Below are 25,975 nucleotides of genomic sequence, written 5' to 3' on the forward strand. Positions count from 1 at the left end.
TTCCTAAACTGTGCTGATGTATGCATATATATTTACTGCCCATATAGGTTGCCAGATATGAAACTGTATGAAGATATCAACAAGCTGAATGTGATTCTGGTTCTGACTTGTTTGGAAAAAAGTTCTGAGGACTGAACCATTCTTTATTTCAAGGTGAAGTGTGGGACATGAGTGATACCTTGGGAGATGTGCTAATGCTGAAATAGGACAGAAGACTACAGGCAGTGTGTAGAGCATTTCCATGAAACCACTGTGGTAAACAAATGGGAAATTTAAACCAGTAAAATAGGTTTTCATGTTAATTAGGAAAAAGAAACCAAACCAGATATTTTAAATATTTATTTGTCAGACTGGGATAACAGCCTTTATAGAGCACAATTTGCATAAGTTCTCAAGATACATCCTGTATACAATCACAAAACCATGGCATGGATTTATACATAAAGTGAAAACTGGGACAGATTTACAAGCATTTTTATACAATTCTCATACTGCTTGTTTCAGTTTTTACAACTTTAAGAACAAATCTGTTTTGTTTTCATTTTTCCTGATGATTCTGAAAGCAAAATGAAAATTAAAAGAAATTCAAACCGAAATGAATATCAACAAACCACCACCTATGCATGCAACATTCACTGTGGAAACATTACATTTGCCCAAGGACTATTCTTTTTTTTTTGTTGTTTTTGCAGGGGTTTTTTTGGTGTTTTTTGGATTTTTTTTAAACATTGTGTCTGCTGTACACGTTGTCTGTAGCATGACAGCACACACGTTAGTCAGCCGTTGTTGAGCACCTGAGCACATCACTGAACATCTATAAGATACAATCAAATAAGGACACATTCACATGCTTGGATGTCAAATGGAATTAGTAATTTAAACTCAGTTTGTTTTACAAAAATGTATACTTATTTACAGGGTAATAAATTAAGAAAACAACTCTCGTCAAATCATCTAGTTTTAATTATGGATATCTATATATATTATAACTTTTGAGCTCATCAATATATTTGCGTATTAATTTTTTCAAAATAATAAAACAGAACATATAGAAAACATTAAAATGTTTCTTATGATTTAAAGAGAGAGTATCCGGTTTCACTTATTCTTTCTATTTTCTTTCTAAAGGCAACATGTATTTATAAAGAGCCATTCATCTTACATGTCAAGTGTACTGAAAATTCACAAGGCATGTAGGACTAGAGTTTAAATATAATGTAGGTGGATACTTATGCTAAATTTCCTCTCTGTTTCATTACCTTTATAAGTTACACTCACAAATTTTCTCTGCTATTCACATAGGTATGTACATATCTAGATATATACTCAAATAATGAATCTGGGACATTCAACATCGTAGCAATGAAAATAAACTAGTTAAAAATAGTGTCAGTTATGATTCAAATAATAATTTAAAAAAATACTATTAACATCTTTATGATATCTCCATGAAACTAAATACTAATTAAATAATCTCTATTGGGCTCACACTAGCTTACAATATAATAGATGTCTTCTTTTTCTTCATCATCATCCTCAAAGTATGAATCAGTATCAGCTGGTTACCAGCTACCATATCCCACAACGTAACCATGCAAACACCCATCATCCAGAAAAATAACTCAAATATTTCCTAGGTCTTAATTTAAAGCCAGTTCAAGTCAACAGGTTGATTGTTACTGACTTTTACTGGTTTTTGTTTCTTCCACACAGGATCCATGTAATGTAAAACCATGGGTAATAATAAAGAAGCAGCACTCATTGCCCCTGGATACTATCCCTTTAAAATGTAATGATAAAGAACTAGCTCAACATTCATCATAGAAACTCTCATGTCTAGTTTTAACCTGGAAAAAAAAAGTGGCTGTTTGCTGCTCATTGTATGCATACTAATAATAATGATAATGTTATAAATCCCTGTCATTTGTAAACACACACACTGTGCTTTTGCTCATACTTCAGCTTGTTTCCACTATACAAGGCCTTGAACTAAAAAGCAGCTTCAATTTCAGTTGTCTCAGCAGATTTATGCATTAAAAGAGTTAAAATGCCTCTGCTGTTGCCTCCCTGCAATATGTATCTTCAAAGCAATCGTAGAAATGTATGAACTCATTGATAATCAATCACTCAGAAATGATAAAAGCTGTTGCCACATCTAAGCACTTTTGGCCAGATAAAAGAAATAAAAATTAATGAGGAAAAAAAAAATATACTGAGATATATACAAAACGGTAAAAAAATACTAATAGTCCTTGTTTGATTATTTTTTTAAAAAACATTGTCACGAGAGTTTTTCCTGACTTCATTCATAAAACAAACAAACAAACAACATAAAAAGAAACTATGCATTCAAACATGAATCTGTGTTGCATAGAGTGATTTCAGTACAACCTAGAAATTTGGTCAAAAAAAGGAACTTGGCACACTTTGGTAGCATTCTCTGACATCTGAATGATGCTGCCTCAGAAAGCCGAGTGCAGGGGCCCAGGTCTGACCCACACCCACCCTGGGTGACACCCTAGGAGCCCTGTCCTTGCTGCAGCTGGCCGAGGCAGCGCCATGTTCCTCACAAACTCTACTCTTTGTGTTTCATGACAGGAGTCCAAAACTGCCATTTCAACATGCACAAACATTTTGTGTGTTGTTCAGAGAACCAAAGTCACTTGAATTAAACCAGCTGCCCACAGCTAATTATCCTCAAAGGCAGCTGTTCCCTACAGCCGCAGCTATACCACCCAACAAAAGTATTCCATAAAATATTGGCCACATTTGTATGTGTGTGAGAGCAAAGCACACCTGTCCACTTTCTCAATTAAGAATGATGATTACAGGCTTCCAGTAAGGCAGCCAGATACTGCTCGTTCCTCTCAGAAATCTCCATAGCAACTACCAGTGAGACTTGCTGCCTTTATAGCAAATCTTAGCAAGAACAAAATCGCCAGCAGTTTGCACAAAATTGCACACCTCATGGCTTGTACTTCACACGGAATTTTTTTTTTTGCGGATCTTTTTTCAAAGTACAAACACAGTATAGTCATCAGGAATGCAAGATAACCCACCAAGAGAGCAACACGTATGTCAAATGTATCCAGGCAGGATTTTTTGGTTCAATCGGGGATTTTTTTCTTTGAAGTATTTTCTTATAAAAACATACACAACATCAAAACATATAGAATTTTTACACTAACTCCAGAGGACTGCTCTTAAAATATATGAGAGATAGGGTATACATATACTGGTGAAAGCATAAAATTCAACATTAAAGCACACATCCTACTTCCACTGTCAGTGATGTTGTGTTTTTAAGATAGCTAATAAGATTTTGGTAAGATTGCTCTTCTTGCAAGTTAAGCAGGTTACGAGCAGGTTAGGAACAACAGGAGTTTCCTTGGTGTGTGTAGAATTAATAGCATCTCTATATTTCTTCTCATATTCCTGTTCCATGATGATATTTTAAGTTGATAAAGATAAAACAAAAACTGTATGTGGGAAGTGTCACCAGATTAAATGGTGTAGCTTTTTCACAGTCAATCCAATTGCTCAATAACCTAAACTTTATTTTTCCTTTTTCTAAAAGGCATATAATATTTTTCCAGAAGAATATTCTCAGCTGCTCTTGCACAACCTGTGGAAGTGTACTGCATATATTCAGAAAATATAAGACAATGTACATTGAATAATTTAATGAAAACTGAAAAGTCTTTTTTGGGCAAGAAAAATAAAAGTCTTTCTTGGGCAAGAAAAATAAATGTCTGACATGTATAAATTTGGTCATTTTCTTTTTAAGTATGCAAAGGTCATGAGATCGTATTTCCAGGGAAACTACTTTTTATTGAAGCTGTGAAATATTAAATGAGTTCTGAGTAACATGAGAGTTAGTACCATTGATTCTTGGGTTTTAAAGAAATTGATATACTTTTAGGAATAGGAGAAAAAGCTCTCCCTTCTTCAAACATGGTTCAAGGGAAAATGTAACAACCAGACTAAGCCATGTCAGGCAGTAGTTTCTTCACAAGGGAGCTTACTGCTTGCCTTTGAATCCGTGAAAGGGGACTTCAAGCATGGAAGTGCTGACACAGCCTGAAAAGTTGCAAGTTACCTTCCTGTTTACTTGCCTGAGAAGCCATGCTGTTGAGTGGATTATACTCAGACATTCACCTGAGATAGCAAGAGGATATTCTTCATTCTAATGCAGCTGCACTCAGTCAGGAACTGCCCTGCTGTCTCTTCCCCTTAGATTTCTAGCGTGCCCCTAGTGTTGATACAGTGCCCTGCATCAAGAGGGTCAGTGTTGGCATGGTGGGACTGCTGCTCCAAAGTGCCCACAAAACAGCCTAGAATTCATTGTCTCTCTACAGTTTCAGAACAAGACTGGTTGCTGAAAAACATAAGGACTAGTTGAAATAACTGCATTAGTCCCAGTGCTTAAGTCTCTTCATTCTCAAACTGATTTAGACTTTCTGATTCAAAGGGTGGGGTGAAGTACAGTGTCACTGACATTGAAACAGCATTTTTTCTTTTTGATGTAGTGTGGTTTATTACCTGTCCTTTCTCCTTAAAACCACATCCCAAGGTATAGACAGTTCGTATAATTTTATTCATTACATTCTAGGAGAGTGGTTTATAGCCATTTTTAACACACAGAAACAAATGAAACAATCAGATCTGATTATCCACAGTATAGTTTTTGAAGGAAAAAGAAAGAAGGAAAAAAGTAATGTAAAATAACATTACCACTCTTGCAAACATCTTGCAGTTTGTGTCAAGTGGCATAATCTCACTACAGCAAATTATCAGATATCCTAAGGTGCAGAGGAGCAAGTTTTGCACTTTTGATAAGTGAGATTTGGAAAGTCAGTCACCCTAGCTGCTTTTGCATAAAATGATCTCCTTCTGGTTGCACAGAAAACCAGACTGTGCTTCCCATCACACTACCTCCAGCTGCAGCCGAGCTCTGTGTTAGCACCTGCCTCCAGCCTTCATCATTTCCTTCACAGTTACTCTCTTCACAAAGAGTCCAACAACATGGAGCCCTCATATCAGTCTTCATTTCAAACAGCCTCACTTTAACTTCTGGGCCCAGATTTTCTTCTCCTTTTGCTGTATTTTGCAGCAAAAATAAGTGTACTAGCCCTCATTTAAGTGTGCTTTGTAGCCCAGAGACTGCTCTTTTCTACTTTGTATCTGAAAGACTAGCTAAACACAATGATATCAAACTATATTCTTGAAGTGATGCTGTTTAGAGCAGACTCTGCATGTTTTGTGCCCTAAGCAGACAGCTCTGCTCAGTGTGTTTGTGTGGAGCTGACCAACAGTTTGTGCCAGTTTACTATTCTTTTCCTTAGATCCACTTTGTCAAGCCAGATATAAGCTTCTCCAATCAGTGTCTTTTTCATAAACTTCCCTCCATTGGAGACAAGCAGAATCTGTGAAAATAATAATAATAATAATAATAATAATAATAATAATAATAATAATAATAATAATAATTCACTGATGTGCATAGTAACATAATACTAGCAAAACATGAAAGATCCAGAAATGTTGAGCTCAAATATGCTATGCACAGGAAAGAAACACTGATCATAACTTTTTATATAGAGTCACCCCCTCACAAAAAGCCCTGTGAAAATTGAATCTTCTCTCCCTTCTGTTTCCCTATCATGAGACATAGCAATTAGAAGATGACAATCTTGAATGTTAATGAGCAATTTGTTTACCTGCTGGTTGCCAAGGATGAGCATAAAGTCAAGTTTTAAGTTACAAGACAAAGCTCTGTGCAGGTGAAGTACCAGATCTTGTTAAGTCTGTGGAAGTCTGATGAAGACTGGGTGTTCAAGGCTCTCTGTGAAATGTCATCCAACCACATATTTTCCAGCTACAGAGGTTTGTGCCATGCGAAAAATACACTTTTCTTAAGGACTTGTCTCATTCTGTGGATCTATAGGTTCATTATACATGTTTCTAAGAAAATGCATTTCATAATATGTATAATTCAGGGCATGAGCTATAGTTACACATTCAGAAAAAAATTAGCTTTTCTTGATTCTGAGTAACTGAATTAACAAGCACAATGTTTTGTTGTTTGGTTTTGTTTTCTTTTTATTAAATTTCTAAGTTTTTCAAAAAGAGAAAGAACTAATGAAGATTTGCATTTCCATGACAGGATTAGCAGCAGGTTTGTAATATTTACAGTTACTGAGCAGACATCAACAAGCAACAAGAAAGGGAAGTAAATGATAGCAGGAGGAGGCTGTCAGTCTCTGTGTGAACCAGCAGGAGAGAATATAGGGCATTTTGTTGTTTGGTTTCAAAGATCTAGTCTAGAAGAAAAATGACAGGACACAAGGATTTTGTACTCTGCTGAAACCACATGGCAGTAGACATGTAACAGAACTGTAGAAGAACTAGAATTTCCCGTATCAAGAACATCAACATTTTTGAAAATTTTCCATTCTGATTTGGAAAGCAAAGTAAAAAATGCAAACTTTACATTACAAATAAAATAAATTTCAAAAGGGAAGAAATTTACAAAAGTTTTCCTGAATAGGCTTCCTACTTCCTTGTCCAGTTTTGATATCAATTGGCTACCTGGACAGCTTAGACACCTAATGGCTATTAGTCAACAGGTTTGAGAGGGGAAAACTCTTAGGCACTGAAATATTAGGAAACTCCATTAATCAGAAAAGGTGTCCTTGAGGAAAATAGGCAGCCTGCCTCCACTGCTGATGGCTTTCTAGGTCCCTAGGTTCAGTGTTTGCTGAAGAATGGACTGCCCAGAAGCTGGAAAACCAAACCAGAACATCTGTGAAATATGTTCTTCGGGGTTTTTCTGATTATTCTCGCTTAGGACATTATGAATTTCTAATTGCAGTGAGCCACAAGCCAGAAGCTTAGTGCTTTCCAGAAGGGTCACAGGTGAGTTGCCAAGAAACAGGGAAATCAGAGAAGCAAGGAAAAACTGCCAGGGCCTGAGGAAAGCGCCTGTCTTAAACCTGCCAAAATGTTTTCCACAGAATGTTTTCATTCTGACACAATTAACAGTTTTAGGACAGAAAAAAATATATCCAATTTTTCATTAGTTCTGTCCTCTATCCTTCTCCCACATGAACCCTGGGGTCTATCTTCTCTGGCTTGTCTGTCTCTCATCCTTGTTTATTCTCTGCTCCAGACCTCAAATTCCAGTCTTGTTGTCCTGGATCAATTAGTCTTAGTTTCTGAACCCCAGGGTTTCTGGGTTTTTTATTTATTCCCATTACTCTGTACCAGACAATTCAAGCTTTTCTTCATTTTGGTTGGTTTTTGTTTTTTGGGTTTTTTTTCCTCAAAAGCCAATGGTCCCATTTTTATGGCAAATATTCCCAGCACTTGCTGCTGATTTTTAGACTGTCTTAATTTCTGCCTCTGGTTAGTTCTCATAGCTCTTTACATTGTACCTTCTATTATTATCATGTTTGATCTCACTCCTTTTCTGTGATCTTACTTTCTTCCATCATCTTCCAATTTAATTTTTGTTCTATAAATTCTGGTTTTGTTTCATTTCCCTCTCCCCCAGATCTCTTTTGACTGTGTCCATGTCTTTGGTCCTAAATGTTCATTACTCAAATCCAGCATTCAAATCACCCAGGTTCATGCTTTGCCAGAGGAACAAATCGACTGCTAAGCTTGAAGAGCACATAAAAACAGATGCACTGAGTCAGATTACAGCTCTCTCCAGGCAAATATTTTGCTTTCAAAAGTGCAGAGGGCAGTGTATTAGGCAGAATATAAGAACCAGGCAATTAAGTATTGACATTCTCTCAAAATATCTAATAAGGTATGTGGACCATTGACTTCCTGACTCACAGGTAGTAAGTCTTTTATTTAACAGAATTTGGTGTCTTTCGTCCATAAATTTCTCCTATAATTTTCTCCAGCTACTTTTTCTATGAAAAAATTTAGCACTCACAATATATAAAGGCAATCCATTTGACAGCTCAAAATCCAATTTTCATGAAGCAGAAACACTTTTCCTTTGTTTTAAACTTGCTCCTTGATACTTTTACAGGATACTTTTACAGCTTTCATTCTCTTTCTTAGCTCTGGTGTGCAGCATCGGCACATATCATAGAATCATAGAATCATAGAATCGTAGAATATGCTGATTTTAAAGACATAAGTCAGGATCATAAAGTCAAACTCCTGGCCCTGGGAAGGATACCCCAAGAATCACATTGTGTGCCTGAGAGTGTTGTCCAAATGTTTCTTGAACTCCGTCAGGCTTGGTGCTGTAACCACTTCCTGGGGAGCCTCTTCCAGAGTCCAACCACCCCCTGGGTGAAAAACTTTCCCCTGATATCCAACCTAAACCTCCCCTTACTCAGCCTCACGCCATTGCCTCAGTTCTGTCACTGGTGACAACAGTGAACAGATCAGTGCCTGCCCTTCTGCTTCCCCTCAGGAAGGTGTTGAAGAACACAATGAGGACTCCCCTAAGTCTCCTCTTTATGTGACAGAGTTCCAGGGGAAATGTTGTCAAGTCTCAGGATAACTGTTCCTATGGATATGTCCCTCACTATCTCCCTCCTAAAAACTTGATGGATTATTTATCTGTAGGATTCTGTGAATTCTTTACTGGCCTACCCTATATGGTTTCCTCTTCAAACCACCACTGGAAGAAAATTTTTTACAGGAGCTCTTAAACTTTGGCAAGACTTTATTGACCACTTTGGCTTTCCCCAGAAAATGTAACCCTTAAACAGCCTTTTGTTGAGTCTATCAAAACAATAAGATGTTAGGACACCTTAAACCAGGAGAAACACTATCTATTTTTAGGTGTCTTGTTTTTGAAGTAACATCCATTTTGACTGTGATATTACTGACACAGGCAATAAGCCTAATGTAGACACTTAGATAATCCAGACTAACTTTAGTCACCAAAATGCAGCTGTTTTATTCAGGCTGCTCTGACAGATTTAAAGGTATGTAAAGTGCTGATATGCCCAGCAATGTCTTCCACTTAATTTTAAGGTTGGCCTGCAGATACCCCTTGAATTGTTTCCCTCCACTGACTGGAGAGAGCCTGAATATATGGCTTACACTTGTTATCTCCTAATGTGAAAATAAATTTAAGTAGGAAAACTGAATCCAACCTGTCCAAAAATCCACAAGTCTGGCCATATGACCAAATCTGTGGAAGCAAGTAAAACACAGGAGAGGGACTATTCCTGAACCAGTTCCATGCATCATTTGATGTATAACAGACTGACAAAAAGTCAACTCCATTGCAAATGTACCAGAGAATATCAGCCTTGGCATAATCAATAATTCTCAGTGTCTGAGATTATGATTATTGTATCAAATTCTAGGTACCACAACTTTTAAAGAAGTTGGAGAACTGGACAGAATGATAAAATGTTTAGGCATTTAGGCAAAAGGACATATCAAAGAAATTTGGTTGACTTAGCCTTGAAAAGTAGAGAGAAGCGATAAGATAGCCTTTCAACGTAAAACCTTTTTTTCTTAATTAAAAAGAAAGTGGATCAGTTTTCCTCTGTACTTAGTGAGGATACTTAAGGATAAATGAGCTTAATTTAAAAATATGATCTATTTAATTTTGATATTGCACTGAAGTTTCTAAATACATAGAAAATTATTCTTGGAAGGCATGTATAACTCTGTTCTCTGGGGGATTTTAAGAACAGATCACGCCTAAAATTTTCAGGCCTGATCTATAAATACCCCTCCTCTGTGTGGTGTGACGGAGTAATCCATCTTTTAATGTCTCCTCTAGCCTGATATTTCCATTATTATATAACTGTGTTACTTTCTTTGTAGTTTTCTCTTTTCAGCAAACAACTGGGGTAGAAGATCGAGCTCAAATGCCCATAGCACAACACAGACAACATCCAAAATTAGGATTTAATAAAATGCAGAATTACCTGAAGAGAATGCCCAGCAGGACTCAAGCTAAATCTAAATGTTTCATTGAATGAAGGCTCTCGGTCATGCCTGCATACCCTGGTTTTCTTCTTAATTACTCTCTTTTGGGTAGAGATATTGACAACATACAGCTTCACATACAGGTCTGGGGAAGAATAGTTCAATGTGTTAAATACAGAAGCTTTTAAATAATCATTGTTCTTAATGATTTCAACAGAGGGGATTTTTTGTGAAAAAATGACAATTTACAAAGTCATACTCTGTTCTTGTTCACATGGTGTAGAAATGGACCCACCCCACCAAATCCAAGAGAATTACTTTTTGTTTATAATGCTGTTATTGAAAGAACAAATACCTTGATGTCTTCATCGATGTATGAAAATACCATTGTAAGCATGAGATTTTAGTTTTCAAAAAGCTTTTTCATAAAAATACAATACTTTACTAGTTATACCTGTTCTTTGATAACCTAGGGATTTATAATTTTTACTAAAATTAAAAGTAGATTAATTTTTAAAAATAAGAAGTAAATTAAAAAGAGGATTAACTTCTGAGAGTTAATTTGCTTCTCAAAATGTTTTTACTTTCATTAAAGTTGGTCATAGGAGAAAAGAAGCACTTCAAAAAGAATCCTGTAGAATATGTCATCCTGGCTAAGAAGCAATTTTCTTTTCCATTTTAGTGAGGATGTTAAATGACTTAAGATGCAACCTCTTAATGTTTTCAAAGTATCATGAAGCTGTTTTCTTAGTGATACCTGGTAGATGATCTGGAGATTTAAATTTGTATGTGATATTTCTGCACTGAAGGATTTCTACTATCAGTTGTTCTCCATCTGTCTTCATTTCCTTCTTTAATGCAATCTTGATTTCACCCATGACCTGTGTTTTACCTGGAAAAGCAGAAAAAGCAACCCTCATTAATGTAAAAGGAAATGGAATGCATTTTTTGACTTGGAGAGAAGTAAAATTTTCTGCTGGTTTGTTTTGTTTTGTTTTTTTTTAGTTTGGGGTTTGCTTTTGCTTTTTTTCCCCTTATAGTTTTTATAGCTATACTTAGAGCTTATAGTTTTTAGTCAAGAGTGTAAGGATAATATATAGTTTGGATGAGCAAATGGTAGGTACATGCAGTACACTTGTATAACTAGATTATATGCTTCAGAATGCATTTGCCTCAGTGGAGCTTTTTTCCCAAGAATAGAAATTTTTCTGGGAGTCATTACAAGTCACATAACGGTCACTGCAATTCACCTTTTCAGAAACATTTGCTACAAGATTCTGAAGTTATCTCGTTTTAAAAAAAAAAAGTAAGAAAAGAAGAAAGAGAACATTCAATAGAGTGTTAAAAGTAAGATATTCAAAGGCAATAAAGTAAGTCTGGTGAAGTCAGCATTTCATTTCACCTTCCTACATACATGGAGCAATATCATTCACAGAGTTTAAAGGGAAGTGCTTACAGCGACCTTTAAAAGTAAAGGTAATTTCCCTACTTATGTGGGCAGAAATACTGGCCCATTATTTCCACATTTTATGGATTTCGCTCTAAATCAGTTCATAGATGGAGAGAAGGCACAGAAGGAAATGTAGACAAAGCTATTTTGCCTTTTCTCTGCCTGTCCTCCCGCAAGCCTTTACAGAAGCCAGGCAGAGCGGAGCACGGCTACGTCTTCTAAATGCATATGGTGGTGGGAGCAGATCCTCAACTCAATTCTCTCTATACTAACATCATCTTGCAGTGCAGTTGTGCTTCTCCATCTATTGTCCTGCTACTGAAACTATGAATTCACCTTCCTCTTCTCTTTAGACATTAGTTCAAAAGAAAACAAACCATAAAGCCCCTGGGATTCTTTATTACCTAGTTTCTGGTGCCAGCAGGCTTTAACACTACTGGCAATTCTAGAAGCTTGTGCCAAGATGTTTTAAGGTGCAAAGCAATTCTGCAGAAAGTAAACAATTATGATACATCTGGAGAAGGTTCTCAATTAAGTAGTATTAAGTTGCCAAGTGGCATGTGGAGATTACTTCCTGTATCACAAATGTATAACCAAATTTGAATAACTCCCTCTAAAAATGACAGCTTCTTTTTCACAGTTGTCAATTCACAGAGTTCACAGTGGTCTGAGCTGGACACGAATGTTCTTTGGTGTGAGAGAAATAAACTTCCTCAGGGTGTCATGGGATTGGATAACCCCAGGGTTTGCATTGATAGGAATAAATAAAAATATACAGCAACCAATCACAACCTTTTGTGTTCTTATGTAAGTTTAGAAAACATCAGTCATAAGTGATGTGAGAATGGAACTGATTGCAGGTATTTTGGTACATTGGATGATGATAAATTCTACAATACAACTCTGAAAAAGCGATATTGCATATCTTTTTAAGAAAGTATTAATAGGGTTTCCCAAGGAAGTGAAAAATAATTTTTAACTTGAGCAGTAACATTTCTCTCAATAAAAATTATTTTCAGATGAAAGAGGTGCAAAACAGGATTATCACAGTGGCAAGGAACCATATAGCAAAGCACTAAAAAAAATTACTAATTTAGCTCAGGAAACAAAGAGTGAAAACAAGACATTCAACTGATGCCTTTTCCTGGTCTTAAAATGAACAGTCAAACACGGTTAGAAAGGAAAAAGGGATTTTACCTTGGTATTTATTTTAGGGATCCTTAGGTGCACACATCCATGTTGAATGCACCACAATGCACACCCTCAAAAGATCTGGTATAATATTATAGGTTTTACTAATTAGCATATCTATCAAAAATTCCCCAATGAGAGGCTTGAATGAGCCCCCCCTCCCTGAGGAACCTTCCCCTGGATGGTTCTTAGTTTACAGAATGTGTTCTGGAGAGGACCTTGGGGTCTGGGGCACACTGATCCCTAGCTACGAAGCTTCTAAAATGTTTGGTCTCCTTGCTGAACAAACAAGTACAAGAATGAAGGCAAAAAAGCACTAAGAATACAGAAGTCGTAAAAAGGTATAACAGGGGTATAAAAGAAAAGGCAAAAAATCTTCATGGCATCACTACAGCCATATGCTAGAGTAAAAATTGAAAAGGATAAGAAATATTTAAGCTGAAGTAGTGTGATATTTTACCTGTTTCATATATATCAAATTCACACTTACTGATACACCACAGGAGGAACACAGTCAAGCACAGCATCATTGTGTTCATTTTTGCAACATGCCAACTCTAGGCAACCAATTCTTAAATATATCTATATCTATACATATGTTTAAATACATCCGTGGTTTATTTCAGGACTGCACACCTCTTTTTGGGGGACCATATTTATTAATAATTCATTAACAATTAAAAGATGGTGGTTATTAACTAAACTGCTGAAAGGTATTTGAGAAGTCAAGGAGTTTAAATTTGCTGTGGTGGTGGCAACACCAAAGCTGTTATTCTTGTAGGACTGTCACACTCTGCATTGTAAAAGGTTAATTAACTGCAGCTCTAAATCACAGGATGTGTCATCTTCATTGTTGTTGTCAGTTCCAGAGATTGATAAGCATGGATTGTGCTCCCATTCCTTTTTAATCAGATGCCTGCTGTCAAACAGAATTACCCAAGACAAAAGTAAGTAGTTGCCTCCATCATTCCGTGTTATCAAGGCTAATTCAGCAATGCATTAAATGAGCAAGTAAATCTCACTGGAGAATGGCAGGCATTTTATTCAGTTCAATTGTCTAAATGTAAAGTTCTGAGATAATTAGCACTTTTATCTTAGAATAAGTTGAATTGCTTTCTGAGGTTGACTATGTCTTTTCACATAGATGGATAATGCATGAGTAGGTTAAACATGGAAATTTAAATATGAGATATCTAAATGCTGCTACTTGATAAGCATCATACTTGAGTAATTTCCTGAATGGATGCCAGATGGCCAGAAAACAGAATCAGGAAGATATATAAACTGACATTTTATTTCATGATTGTGTATAAATTGGTATGGGCTTTTCTGATCCAGAGAAGCGACTGGGGGGTGCTGAAGCAGTGGAATTAAACATAAAATACAAGGGGAAAAAATATTAACAAATATTTCCCAGCATTTTTCTTTCCAAATTAAGTTTATAGATTAAATTATTGTTTACAAAGTAGTAGGAAATGCTCTTCTGGAGCTTCAGGAGTCAGACACTTTATGGTGAAAGATTTTATATCAGAGGAAGGTCCTTCTAAACAGCTTCCAGTGACATTGGCCTACTGAAGAGATGCATAATTTCCTTAGGTCTTTATCTGTTTTGATACACAGAGAGATTAAATTAATGTGCCCCTGAGGGCTCTGTACAGTGTTTATTGATAGAATAAAGGAATTGTTTTGATGTACTTCACTACTGTTTGTCTCATAGATATCTAATTACTTGGACTTGGATAATTATTTCTAACATGGTGTAATGAGAAATAATATATTCCAGAATCAAGCTACTCAAATACTCCTATGTAGCTCTATTTCTTAATTAAACAAAATCTTGTATTCAGCTATATTAGGATGTGCTTGTAATATTTAGAGTTAGAATATATAGCACCATGTCATAAAATCTAAGCAATCTGAGATTCCAATCCAAATCTTGATAACTTGATTCAAAAAAGGAAAAAGTTACCACTTTAAAAATATGGGGCATGATTAAAGAGAACACAAAAACATGGGTTCTGTCACAAGACACATGTTCCCTAGTAGCTTCCTGTGATCTTAGATTTCATCTCTCAGAGGTGGAGTTAATAACATCTACTTCTCTTAGAGTTGTTTGGATTTAGTATTTGTGATTGGGTTTTCTGTGAAGACAGAGATTTTGATTGTGTAAACATAGACAGGACTTTGGTGTGTGATCCTAGGGGAAAACAGAAAGTCTTAGGAAGGCTGAAGAAGACTTTGCCACAGTCAAGAATGTCTCCACAGTAACCCATGAAACTCATACAGACATACTGTCTAACACAGTGCTGTTGTAGCAAGAAATATGTTTCTGGTGGATTCCTTTAACACTATTTTAAGAATCAGAAATTCATTGTCCAGCAGACAGCTGTGCTTCAGACAAATATATATATATAGCATATATATTTCAGTATTAGAGCTAAGCAAACTCCAACTGAAAGTAAAGCAAAAGTATTCAGTATAATTTTAAAAGTACATATATCAAGGAGTTAAAATGTAGCCAAAACCTTCCAATCTTTTTTTAAGCAAATCTTTCTCTCTCCTTTATTTTTTATATTTTTTTTTCTTTTACCATCACACAAGTTACTTGCAGTACCAGCTGTCTGTATTCATGATGTCTTTCATCCTCTTGCTGGGGCATGAGCTACCGACAAAGTTGCTGCAAAATAATGAATAATCTTCATAAACAATGCTTCCCAAGGTTTACAGGCTCCAAATTTTTCTGTCCTTATGGTTTTTTTTTTAAATTTCCTTCTTTTTGTGTTTTACCTTTTGCATTCATATTGCTTTCTCCATGAAAATTGCCAGTTTTCTCTTGCAGGCTGGTTTTATATTAATTTTTTCTACAGTAAGAAAAAAATCAGGCATCTAATACAGTTTTAACTACCACTTCCTCCAGTCTCACAGTGCTTTAAATAGATGTTGGGATTACTACCGTGGATCTGTCTCAATAAATATGAGGTTGAATATATTCATGTTCTGAGATTTGTTGCTGCTCCTGCAACTGGATACTCAGTTTGCTCCTCACAGTGCAATCAACAGCTCATGGGACAAACTGAAGCTCAGAGAAAGGTTGTATTTATTTACCTCTGCTCTGAAGAGGAACTGCAGATGCTAAGGGTCCCTAGTATGTGTTCTTTTCTCTAATCTGCCTATGGAAAGGCTAGGTGGTGTTATAAAAGAAGGACTCAGTGTTATTATTATTTACTCTGTCCCTTACCTGACACAGGTTGGGACACTGTGCAGGAAGCCATTCTCCTCTGAGATGGCAAACTCTGTTCCACTCCTGATAAATGGCTCCCTCTGGGACACAGGGATGCTCTGTGGTGGGAGCAGACAGGAACCAAAGGAGCTGCTCTCTTTTTTGCTTCCCTCTCCTTACCTTGTATTGTGGACTGCTGAGAACAGATTAAATATTAGGAGATGAGCTAAGAAGGTCTTTCATTAATATCTCCCAGTCTCCTTGGATGTGATGCACAATTGTGTGATGGGGGAGAGGAACAGAACTTTAGCCTGCATGCCCCAAATCCTTATTTTAAGAAGAAACAAAATTGTTGTACAGAATGTATTTTGAAAACAGAGAAAGTCTTTTGCCTCTTGAGATTTTGAGGCGTGGAATATTTCCCACAAAAACTCTGTTCCATTTATTGGTCATTCTGTGTGTGCCTCCCTTTCAGAGGTATTATTCATCTTTTTGAAAGAAAAACACAAAACAAAACAAACAAAGGAACAAAAAACCCCACCAAAAAAACCCCAATTTTAACTGTACATTGATACCATATGTAAAAACACTTGATCTGAAGTAATGTGATGTGTGGGAAAATAACACTGATACTTCACAATATGCTCAAATATGAAAAATAAAGGCATGTACTTGTACCAATCCAGTTTCAGTCAGCTTTATTTCTGTTGTGTGACTTTCTAAAATGTTGTAGGTTCATGAGGCGGTGGGAAGAGTATAATGAAGGAATAGTGTTAAAGGAGGTGAATCTGAGGAAAGAGTTTCACTAGTATCAGAAGTTGCCCAAACCAGTGACCTAAAGGACAGTATAGGAGACCAGAGCTTTCTCCAGTAATATTTTTTCTTCAGTATTCTAGCAAGACTTGTCCCTGTACCATAGAGATATTCGGATTATAAATGGAGGGAAAGTAATGAGACCAGATTTAGGTGATCATAGATTACTCCACAGGTTGATTTCAACTATGAAGATGAACACAGAATACCTGTGTGCATGTGACTGGTAGTAGGCAGAGAGAGAATAAAAATGAGGTGAGGGAAGTCAAGATATTCATACAAATAACCCTTAGTACATCCTACTAGATTATCTTTTATTTATATCTTCCACTTCTGTGGAAGGGAATTCTTAGGTTCTAAACTGATAATGCTATCAACATCTTCTCTGCAATTCCTTCAAATACCAGATTTCCCCAAATGCTAACTCTGATTTAGAATGACAAACTAATGACAGGGTTAATCATAAGCAAGTGTTTATGTCTAATGCAAACTCCCTAAATGTTCTAGGCAATAGCAAAAACACCTCCTTAAGCTTTTGGTTTTTGGATGGATAAATGCCTGTGGAGGTGCCTGCCTTTTTTTCAGTGATAGTTGAGAGGCGAGTTAATGGCTTCCATTTAGAAAATGGATTTTTAAACAATGAAACTAGGCTAAAAGTACCAAAATTAAAATTTAAAGCTCCATATTTTTCCATAACTTTATTGAGAGAAAGCTAAAACGATGGTTGAAATTATTCTTGTGATTTTAATCAAACTTCAAAGATAGGTGCAGCCTAGATCTGAAAGGGGAACTATGCAGTCTCAGAAGGAAAAACTCTCTTCAACCACCTTTGTTCCCTTTCATCCTCACCATAAATCACTGCCCAAGTCTAAATATATATTCATAGTCTTCACAATTTTAGCATCTTACATAATGAGGCATATCAGACGCTGCAGATTCAGCTGCATAAAAGATGGCTTGCCACAGCACATCTGAAATTTTGATGATGAAAGGCACATTTTGCCCTGGCTTTTTGTATAGACAGTTCATACAAGGAGAAGAAGAAAACTAATATCATACATATAGAGCAACCTGAATCTTGATTATTTAAGTTTATTCTACAGCAGCTTTACTAAGGAGAAAATGTGTTGCTAAAGGAAGAAATAATTTGCAAACTTCATGTTAAAGTCTGAATTTGACATACCCACAATTCAGTAAAGTATTTGCACAATGCTACAATAATCTTTTTGAAACACAGCATAAATATTTTGTTAAAGTAGGACAACTGAGTCTGCACTTTTTTTCCATGTCAGTATGAGAACACAAAATGGGTCTCATCTATACAAAACGAGGGAGGACTTTGCTAGATTTGCTTGGGTTCTCATTTAAAAGATGACAGATTTTAAGCTACTTTCCCTCTCTCATGGTAAAGACATTTTAAATCTATTTTTTAGTTTTGATATGCAAGTTTTTGAGAGTTTGACAGTATAGTCTAAAATGACAAAATCCCTTCTGAGCCAGCCTTCACTTTCTGTGTTGAAATAATGAAAAATTTTACACCTTCTCACTCTGAATATAAATACAAAGATGTGAATATCACAACAGATTTTATTTATTCTTTGTGTCCACTTGATTTTGAGAAATTAGACATTCTGGCTTGAAACAGTAGAAATCCTAGGAAATAGATTAAAGTCCATTTGGCTTATGTTACAATATGTTGGAAGTATAATGGAAATAATAAAAGCACTTTAAAGGGAGAAAAATTACTCCCATGCATGGTAGCAAGAGATAATAGAAAATGTCCATAAAGATATAATAAAGAGGATCAAGTAATTATAAATATAATTCAGAAGTCTTATGTAGCACAATATCAGAAGGGGAAAACTAGATTACCAAGTAGGTTTTGCATTTATTGTATTTACTTATGGGAATCCAAAGAGACACAAATAATTTGAAGAGAATATTTTACTTGGGGTTTTGTTTACTTGGGATGTAAACAAACATTCACCGACCTAAATTAAAATGCACAAAGTGCTTAGAAAATGTTGTAAGAACAATGTATATCCTAAAAACAACAGCTAAAAATAAAAGCAATGAAATCAAAGTACTTGCAGATTGCGTTTCCAAAAAGTATTTTTCTGTAAGGAAGCCTGCTGACAACTCAGAAGTGAGCAGAGTGACATAAAAACAAAGTTTATTTATATAATGTCTGCTGAACTTGTGGGTCAGGAAGAAGCAAAACCATATTACATTTCAATGTAAACCCAAGAACATGTTGCGTAACAGAAACACCTAGGAACTTCCCTATTTGCTTTGGCAGAAGGCTGTTTAAGTAGTGATTTTTCTTTCCTTTTAGTGTTTTGGACATAGTGAAAGCAAAAAAGCAAATTAAACTTCAGAGGTAGGTGGATAAAATTAGATGCAGGTATTTAGAGAATTTATATCAATAGAAAGATAAATAGAAAAGCAGTTAAAGGGTAAAATTCTAATTTCAGGGGTAGATGTTACCTACATATCTAATAAAGGCTTAGTTTTACTAGACAGGCTAAAGTTTTTAAAACTGGTAATGAAACTGAAAAAAGTACCACTATTTTCTGACTTAACAGTGAAAATAATAGTATATTTTGATATTTTCCCTTTGTCATAAAGCTGTCCTATCACAAGGATGCATACACAGTGAATAGGACTTGGTGTAAGAACCACATATGATGTGGCTTCGTTTAGAGAGTGACTCACCGAACATTTGCTGCACAGACAATAAGCACTGAGCCTGCACTGTTAGTGCAGTGGAACAAGCTGTTTCATTTCACAGCTTGGCCAAGTCGTTTATAGCCCACAAAAAAATTACTTAACACATGGTGGCATATGCAACTCTATAAGGCTTTCTTTGATAAGGAGGTGGAAGATGGCATTTGTATACACAAATACGTCCATACACATACCCAAGCTAACACAATATGTTAGCACTCCTTTGTGCTATAAACCTAGTAGGCACACTATCATGATAGCTGGAAATGAAAATTTTTGGTAAGAACATGCCTATTCACTCCTCACATCATGATTTCCAGATTCCCCCTCAGATTTATACTGCAGCTCTGAGGCACTTTCAGTGAAATATGCTTAAAGTCTTGCTCATACCTCCCTGGAGCTACACACTGGAGAGCACAGCCGTGTGTGCTGCACAGCTTGGGTACCAGAGCAAAAGCTTCTGCACTGACTGTTCATGTGGAAGACAGGTATGCTCTTATATTAATAGATTTTCTTTTGCGTAGTTGCGTTACCTGGCACAGTGGTAACAGCCCACTGTTGAGATGCTATTTCTCTCTCATTAAATAAGAATGATTACTGAAATTATTGCTGCTAATAGGACTACAAAGTGTAAGAGTATGAGACATTGTCTATTCTGTGTGACATTAAGACCTGTGATAATTCTAACAAAGCTCATTGTGACTAATGTATGAAAGAAAACCAAATCTGTCTTCCAGGACCATCAGAGTATTTTGGGGCTGGCTGTAGAGAACCTAGGAAATTTTAGCATAAAAATGAATACTTGTAATCACTACTGGGATTCTACTACCTGTATAATCTGTCCAACAGAGCAATGGAGGATGATCCTTTCCATTAATCAGGATAAATATGGAATCAGCTCAGTCAAAACTAAAAAAAACTTTTAATCCAAATTTTGCTCAGGAGGGATGAACAGAAATCTTCTGCAGAGTATTCCATAGTATTATGCAGAATTCAAAGTTCTACAGTCCGTGGAGGACTGATGCCTGAAAGCATCTTACAGTAATGTGGACATGGTTCCTAAAGTTACCAGTCTGAAGAAATATCAATTTACCTTTCAGCTCCTGCCCAGAGTCTTCTGTTAAATGCTTTTTTTTTTTTTTTTTTTTTAAGTTTTTAACCTTCCACCAGAAATCTTTATAGACTAATGTACCTGCTTTTCATTGGAATGCATACTTTACATTTTCCCTGTCATTCAGCACTCAGCAGTGCCATTATTCTTTATTTCATGCAATGCTGATTCCCTCAAGCTGCTATAACAGACATATCCTAAAGTTGGTATTTCATTGCACTGTTGAACTGATGTGTATGGCTAAACTCCACAGAGATATGTTTGAATAAGAAATATTATATAAAAACCTAGAGCAGAAGAAAAGGTACAGGGACAGTACAGCACTTATGCAAATCCACTCAGATTTGTGATGAAGACTGAAATAAGGGAAAGAAAAAGAGAAAGGGAAAATGTGTTCCTATTTAGAGTGTTTATGAACTGGTAAGAAACAAGTTAAGTAAGTGGAATTATATGTAACACAAAAAAAAAAAGGCAAAGGTCTGTTGCAGTGGGGATACTGCAACACGCATATATCAAACCAGGAGTCCCGTGGAAAGGAAATATATATGGACAGACAGATTCTTGATAGCTGTTTCAGCGATGTTTATTTCTCCAGCCGCATGGCCGGAGCTCTGCCCAGGAACTGCTCCAGTCATGGGACCAAGGGTCCTTCTGCCCGCGCAGGGAACACAAACCAACCAATGGGAACGAGGCTGAGCAGGGGCAGGGAAGCCCCGTGTCTGTGCCCTCAGGGCCCCTCTCCCAGGGCTACATGGCAGGGGAGGGACCCCAACAAAGGTCAAAATTTAAATCCTGTTCCAGGTGGACAAAATGATGCTACAGAATAAGTGGCAATCTTCTGTAGGGATGAAAATGCCAAAAATGTTTCTGAGTTTCTGAGTTCTCTGAACTTCCATGGGGAATGGGAGAGGTAGTAGAAGTCCTTTCACAAAGAAAGGTGAGCTGAGAATTATGGATTTTATTAGGACAGAAGGGCCTAATATACAGTCATGGAAGAATATGATAGATTGGTAGCAGAGATGCAAGGAGAAATTTATAGTGCAAGACTGAACATTTGCAATATGATCACCTAAAATATTTATACAGGACTTTTTAGAGGAAAAAATAGTCAGAGACTGATGCTGGCACCTCTCCCTGGTGCCACACAGAAAAGAGGTACTCAATCTCCTGTTTTGGAATCTGAGAATGCCCAAATGAGGGGATTTGAGACTATGATTTCTTGGCCTTCACCTGGATTTGACATCAATTCCACCTGCAACTGGAAAACTTTTCTGATGAATGTTTTCTCAAAATGGTGTGCACCAGAAAAGGTGAATAAGAAAACACACATATGTTGGTGTTTAAATCTGTCTGTCTTAGAAACTCCCCCCTCCCCTACATTTTCTGAAGTCACTGAAACATATACCATCTATCTGTGGATAAAAAGAAACTCAACCATTTTATAACTAATTGAAAATCCTTTTCTGCTCCTGGGCAGTATGGATGCAGTAGAACTTTTATAATTAGCTGAATCTTTTCAATAATGAATACAAAGGAGTATCTCATAGTGAGCTAATGCTCTGACATCTCCTGTAGATTTACTTTCTGGCAACTGAAAAAGTTTAGTCTCTTGTTTTGAGAGTTAATGCTTCAAAGATTTTATGCACTGAGGCTGACACTCATGATTTTTTCAAGAATCTCTGAGATTTAGTACTGCTCTTTGGAAGACAACTGTTGACGTCTTGCTCATAATTTACATTTAAAAATTAAAGCCCTACATATGGGAATTAAAAGTAGGGTTTTGCAAGACCTCACAAACTGAAACTGCAACATAGATTCTTTGCATAATGTGAGTTAAAACTTGTCTGGTGGGTTTTGAAATGTAAAATACCTGGGACATGAAGAAAACCTCATGATATTACTGTTGTATAGTCATTATTAATTTGCACTAAGTATAGTATTGCATTTGTGATCATCATCCATGAATATGATTCCAATACCTGAAGGAATTGCACAGGCTTGCTTTACAGTTTCAATCAATTTAGAATAGAAAGTAAGAAGGTGTGCGGGGGGGGGGGGGGGTTTAAACTAAAAATGAAGACAGATTTTAGGAAAACAGAACATATATTCTCCTGGATTTTGAACTTATTCTGAGAGATTTTCATAGTGTAAGAGAGAAGATTGAATAAAAATCTGTTATACAGATTTATTAAACCTTAAATTCAGGTTTATGTGAACTGAAGAGAGATAGCACGTTGGGCGCCAAATGAGGGAGGTATCCTTTCAGCTTTATACTGGCTAGCGCTTGTAGGTCAATGCCTTAGAAAGCCTCGAGCAACCCAGAGAGGTAGCACGGGCAATCCAGCATTTCAGTAGCTCTAAAATCAGTACCTGTATCAGCTGCAAAGCAAATGCCATCAGCAGAAGCAAAGAGGGAGGAATACAGCTCTCTGCTCGCTCAATTTCCCGCAGTTAGAAGCTTTCAAATGAAACAGACACAAGAGACGTTCGCAGGAAGGGTAGCAGAGTCAAGAGAGGCGGGGCCTCCCTCGATCGTCTCTTTTATTCAGAGAAGGGGAAAGGGGCGGACTGGGGGTGGACCCAGGGTGACCGGCCAGTCAGACACTGCTAAAGAGTTTGAGTTACATTTGGTTTTGCCTGCGCTTAGAGCAAAGGGGTTCAGAGCACATGGCAGAGGCAAGTGTCTTGGGCAGGGGAAGCTCAGAACAGGCAGCAACACTGAAGAAAGTTACCTTCCCCCGAAGAGTCACCACAAAAGGAGTCTTGATGACATAAAGAATATTTTAAAACTCTACAGCATTGCCTTTTTAGAAACCCTAAAGAGACACAATATGACCACTAAATATCTGCTTGGAATTGTCTAAAACCCAAGAAAATACACTGTCCCTTATGTTAATGTTCATGAAGAACAACTTGCCAAGCTGGTGCCAGGCCATGGTTAGATATCCCTCCAGAAGAGACACTCATCACCACTGGAGAGAACCTTGTGAAGAACAGCAAAGTACCATATCAAGCTCCTCTTTCCTCATCACATAGGAGAACCAGTGTCAGGTTGCAACTTAAATGTTATTTGTGAGCAACCTTATGCCCAACAAATTGTTTCTGCATCTGTCAGGAAAAAGAGTCTCTTAATTCCAGATCAGAAAAAATATTAACAGCTGTATAAAATCTCAGAAATAATTTCAACTGATTAAAGGACATGCAAAATATTAAATGATTGAGGACTGAGAAAAAAAAGAGGATTTGAAGACTAGTCAGTAGTTTTCATTTGCTTTTGGCATTATTTAGTGTCTTGAGCAGCTTTTTACTGAGTTCCCAATGAAAGTAATAAATCACTGAGTACATAAGCATAAAAATAAAAGCAGAAATATTTGAATATGCAAGTATTGAGGTAGAGATATAGATTAGCTCAGGAACATTAACAAAGTCACTAAAGATCTACTGATGGAAGGAAATGTCTTCCTAAAATCTCTGAGCCAACTTTCTCAAATTCAAAGTACAATATCGGAATTCATCACGTAAAATTGACCTGTGTTTTCTTCCCTGAGAGTGGGATCAAGTTGTCCATAATATTTGGACAATACCACATATTTATACTCATATGAATTTAAATGAACTTACTGATTGGTGGTAGTGTTAATTATTTCTGTGTAGTGATTATCATTGTGAAATACGGGATTTCATGGCCAAAGAACTGAAGACCATGTTTTATTTTTGAAATTATTTCAGCACAATTTTACCCTTTCCTGACCACATATATCAGAAGTGGCCCCTTGTAGGAGGTTTTGCAAGCAAAACTTTGTGGATCCACTGCTGAACTGCAAGTCTCCCAGTGCTGTATATTTATGTTCCAATCAGTGTTGAAGTCACAAGGTCTCTATTGGTAGCTCTTCCAAAGACAGAGGAGCTTTATTTGCCGGTCAAATCTATACATTTTACTATTTTCACATCTGAAATTTAAGCGTATGTATACATCATAATTCAGGTGAGCACCAATTTAACTTCTCTGCACATTTTCATTCTTCCCTCCCAACACAGGCTGCAGGAAATAATGCAGACTTTTAAGTCCATAATTCTGACCAAGGACATCGTACTGATGTGGGAGACTGCAAACTTGCTACTGAAATGGCTCACAAGACATCTAATTATCCTGTGCAAGGCACGCAACTTCCAATTTTGAAATAAAATCCATACAATAAAATTCAGTAAAACAACATAAACAACCCTCTACATTAAATAGAATTTATTATATGTCCATCATGCTGTCAATTAATAGTCATAATTTACATTAAAAAAGACAAAATTTGTATCTCAGACATTTTTTGTGATAAATACTTTCAGCAGCTTGCACTATTCCTTCTTTGTAAAATTTTTGGTTTTATCCCTTAATAATAATAATGCTAGTGGTAGTGAGCAAACCCCTAAAATTTAGAAAGGGTAGTACCATTATTTTCAGTTAAGAAGGAACCGAGGCTTAACAAGCATAGAAAGATAACATCAGACAGCACCAAAAATCATAATGTATCCTTTTTTCTTTTTAAATTCTAAGTTGTCTGGGATCGAATACAGTACTTTTTGTACATCTGTTTTTTGAGTGGTCTGTATTATATGTTTACAATCATTATTTGCACAAAAATATAAGTAATTATAAGCAATTCTTCTAATCAGAAGGGTCAGGCAACTTCAGTTAAAGAGAGTAATTGCAGCTAAATGTATATTGGTAATCTTCACTACTTTTCTAAACTATCTCAGAGAGGCATAAAGAGACAAGAAAATAAGGAGTTTTCAAGCTTCGTGCTGAATTTATTTCCTTTTTCCATGTGAAATATAAGCTGCAGCAAAGGAACATTTTTTACCAAGAATTCTTCAAGAAACATAAGCAAGTCTGCTACCCTGCTGAGCAGTGTGCTGATTTTGAAAGCTGTTTGTTATGCTTTGAAAACGGGCACTAGTAAAGGCAGAATTAACTCCTCTGCTGTCAAAAGACAAAACTGGTGCAACTGGCACTGACAAAAAAAAAAAAAATTACTGAGTTTTCCTCAGTGATTTACCATAAAACCATCATCCTTCTGCTCAGACAAAGAATATGCAAAAAAACCAACTTGGCTTGGGTTTTTTTTCTGTTAACAAAGATTTTTTTTTTTAATAACCCCTTATTTACAAAGCCTTTGATCAGATATTGCAGGTCTTGTGGTCAGGAAAGAAAAGAATACACTTAATTGTAGGCAGTTGCAGCAGGGAACTTCAAGCAATAGAACCTATTTACCTGGGAGGAATTCAACCGGCTCAGTGGTTATGAAAAATACTATGGAGTGTTTAATAAAGAGTTGAAGCAGATTGCTGCTTTAAACTCTTCCTGATGAGATGTTCCCTTAAAGAAAATTATAGCATCCTCAGCACCAGTCTAGCTGAAAAGGTTGTTACCTGTAACTAATCACTGATTCTTAAAAAGTCATAAACAGGCACTGATGCTGAAAGAGCTCTCTCCATGCTCCTGCTTATTGCTTCCCACACAGTGTCCCTGGCTTTATCTCATGTAGCT

At 36.5% G+C, this 25,975-nt stretch overlaps 1 protein-coding gene and 1 long non-coding RNA gene across 12 annotated transcripts in view; one reads left to right on the top strand and one right to left on the bottom strand.

Moving 5' to 3' along the window:
- Positions 1–324: 324 nt before the first annotated feature.
- Positions 325–25,975, bottom strand: part of PCLO (piccolo presynaptic cytomatrix protein) — a 329,242-nt gene continuing 303,591 nt past the window's right edge. For all 3 annotated transcript variants that reach the window (XM_048300868.1, XM_048300870.1, XM_048300867.1), the window contains 3 exons: positions 10,679–10,813; positions 9,921–10,066; positions 325–5,426 (listed from right to left, as the gene is read on the bottom strand). In XM_048300868.1, coding sequence (XP_048156825.1) covers positions 5,286–5,426; positions 9,921–10,066; positions 10,679–10,813 — 422 coding nt within the window. In that variant the 3' untranslated portion in view covers positions 325–5,285. The remainder of the gene's footprint in view (positions 5,427–9,920; positions 10,067–10,678; positions 10,814–25,975) is intronic.
- LOC125324684 overlaps positions 19,502–25,975 on the top strand; it is a 44,352-nt gene continuing 37,878 nt past the window's right edge. For all 9 annotated transcript variants that reach the window (XR_007203084.1, XR_007203082.1, XR_007203090.1 and 6 more), the window contains exon 1: positions 19,502–19,810. This is a non-coding gene — a long non-coding RNA (uncharacterized LOC125324684). The remainder of the gene's footprint in view (positions 19,811–25,975) is intronic.

Source organism: Corvus hawaiiensis, chromosome 4 (genome assembly GCF_020740725.1).
Source record: "Corvus hawaiiensis isolate bCorHaw1 chromosome 4, bCorHaw1.pri.cur, whole genome shotgun sequence".
In the NCBI taxonomy this organism is placed as follows: Eukaryota; Metazoa; Chordata; class Aves; order Passeriformes; family Corvidae; genus Corvus; species Corvus hawaiiensis.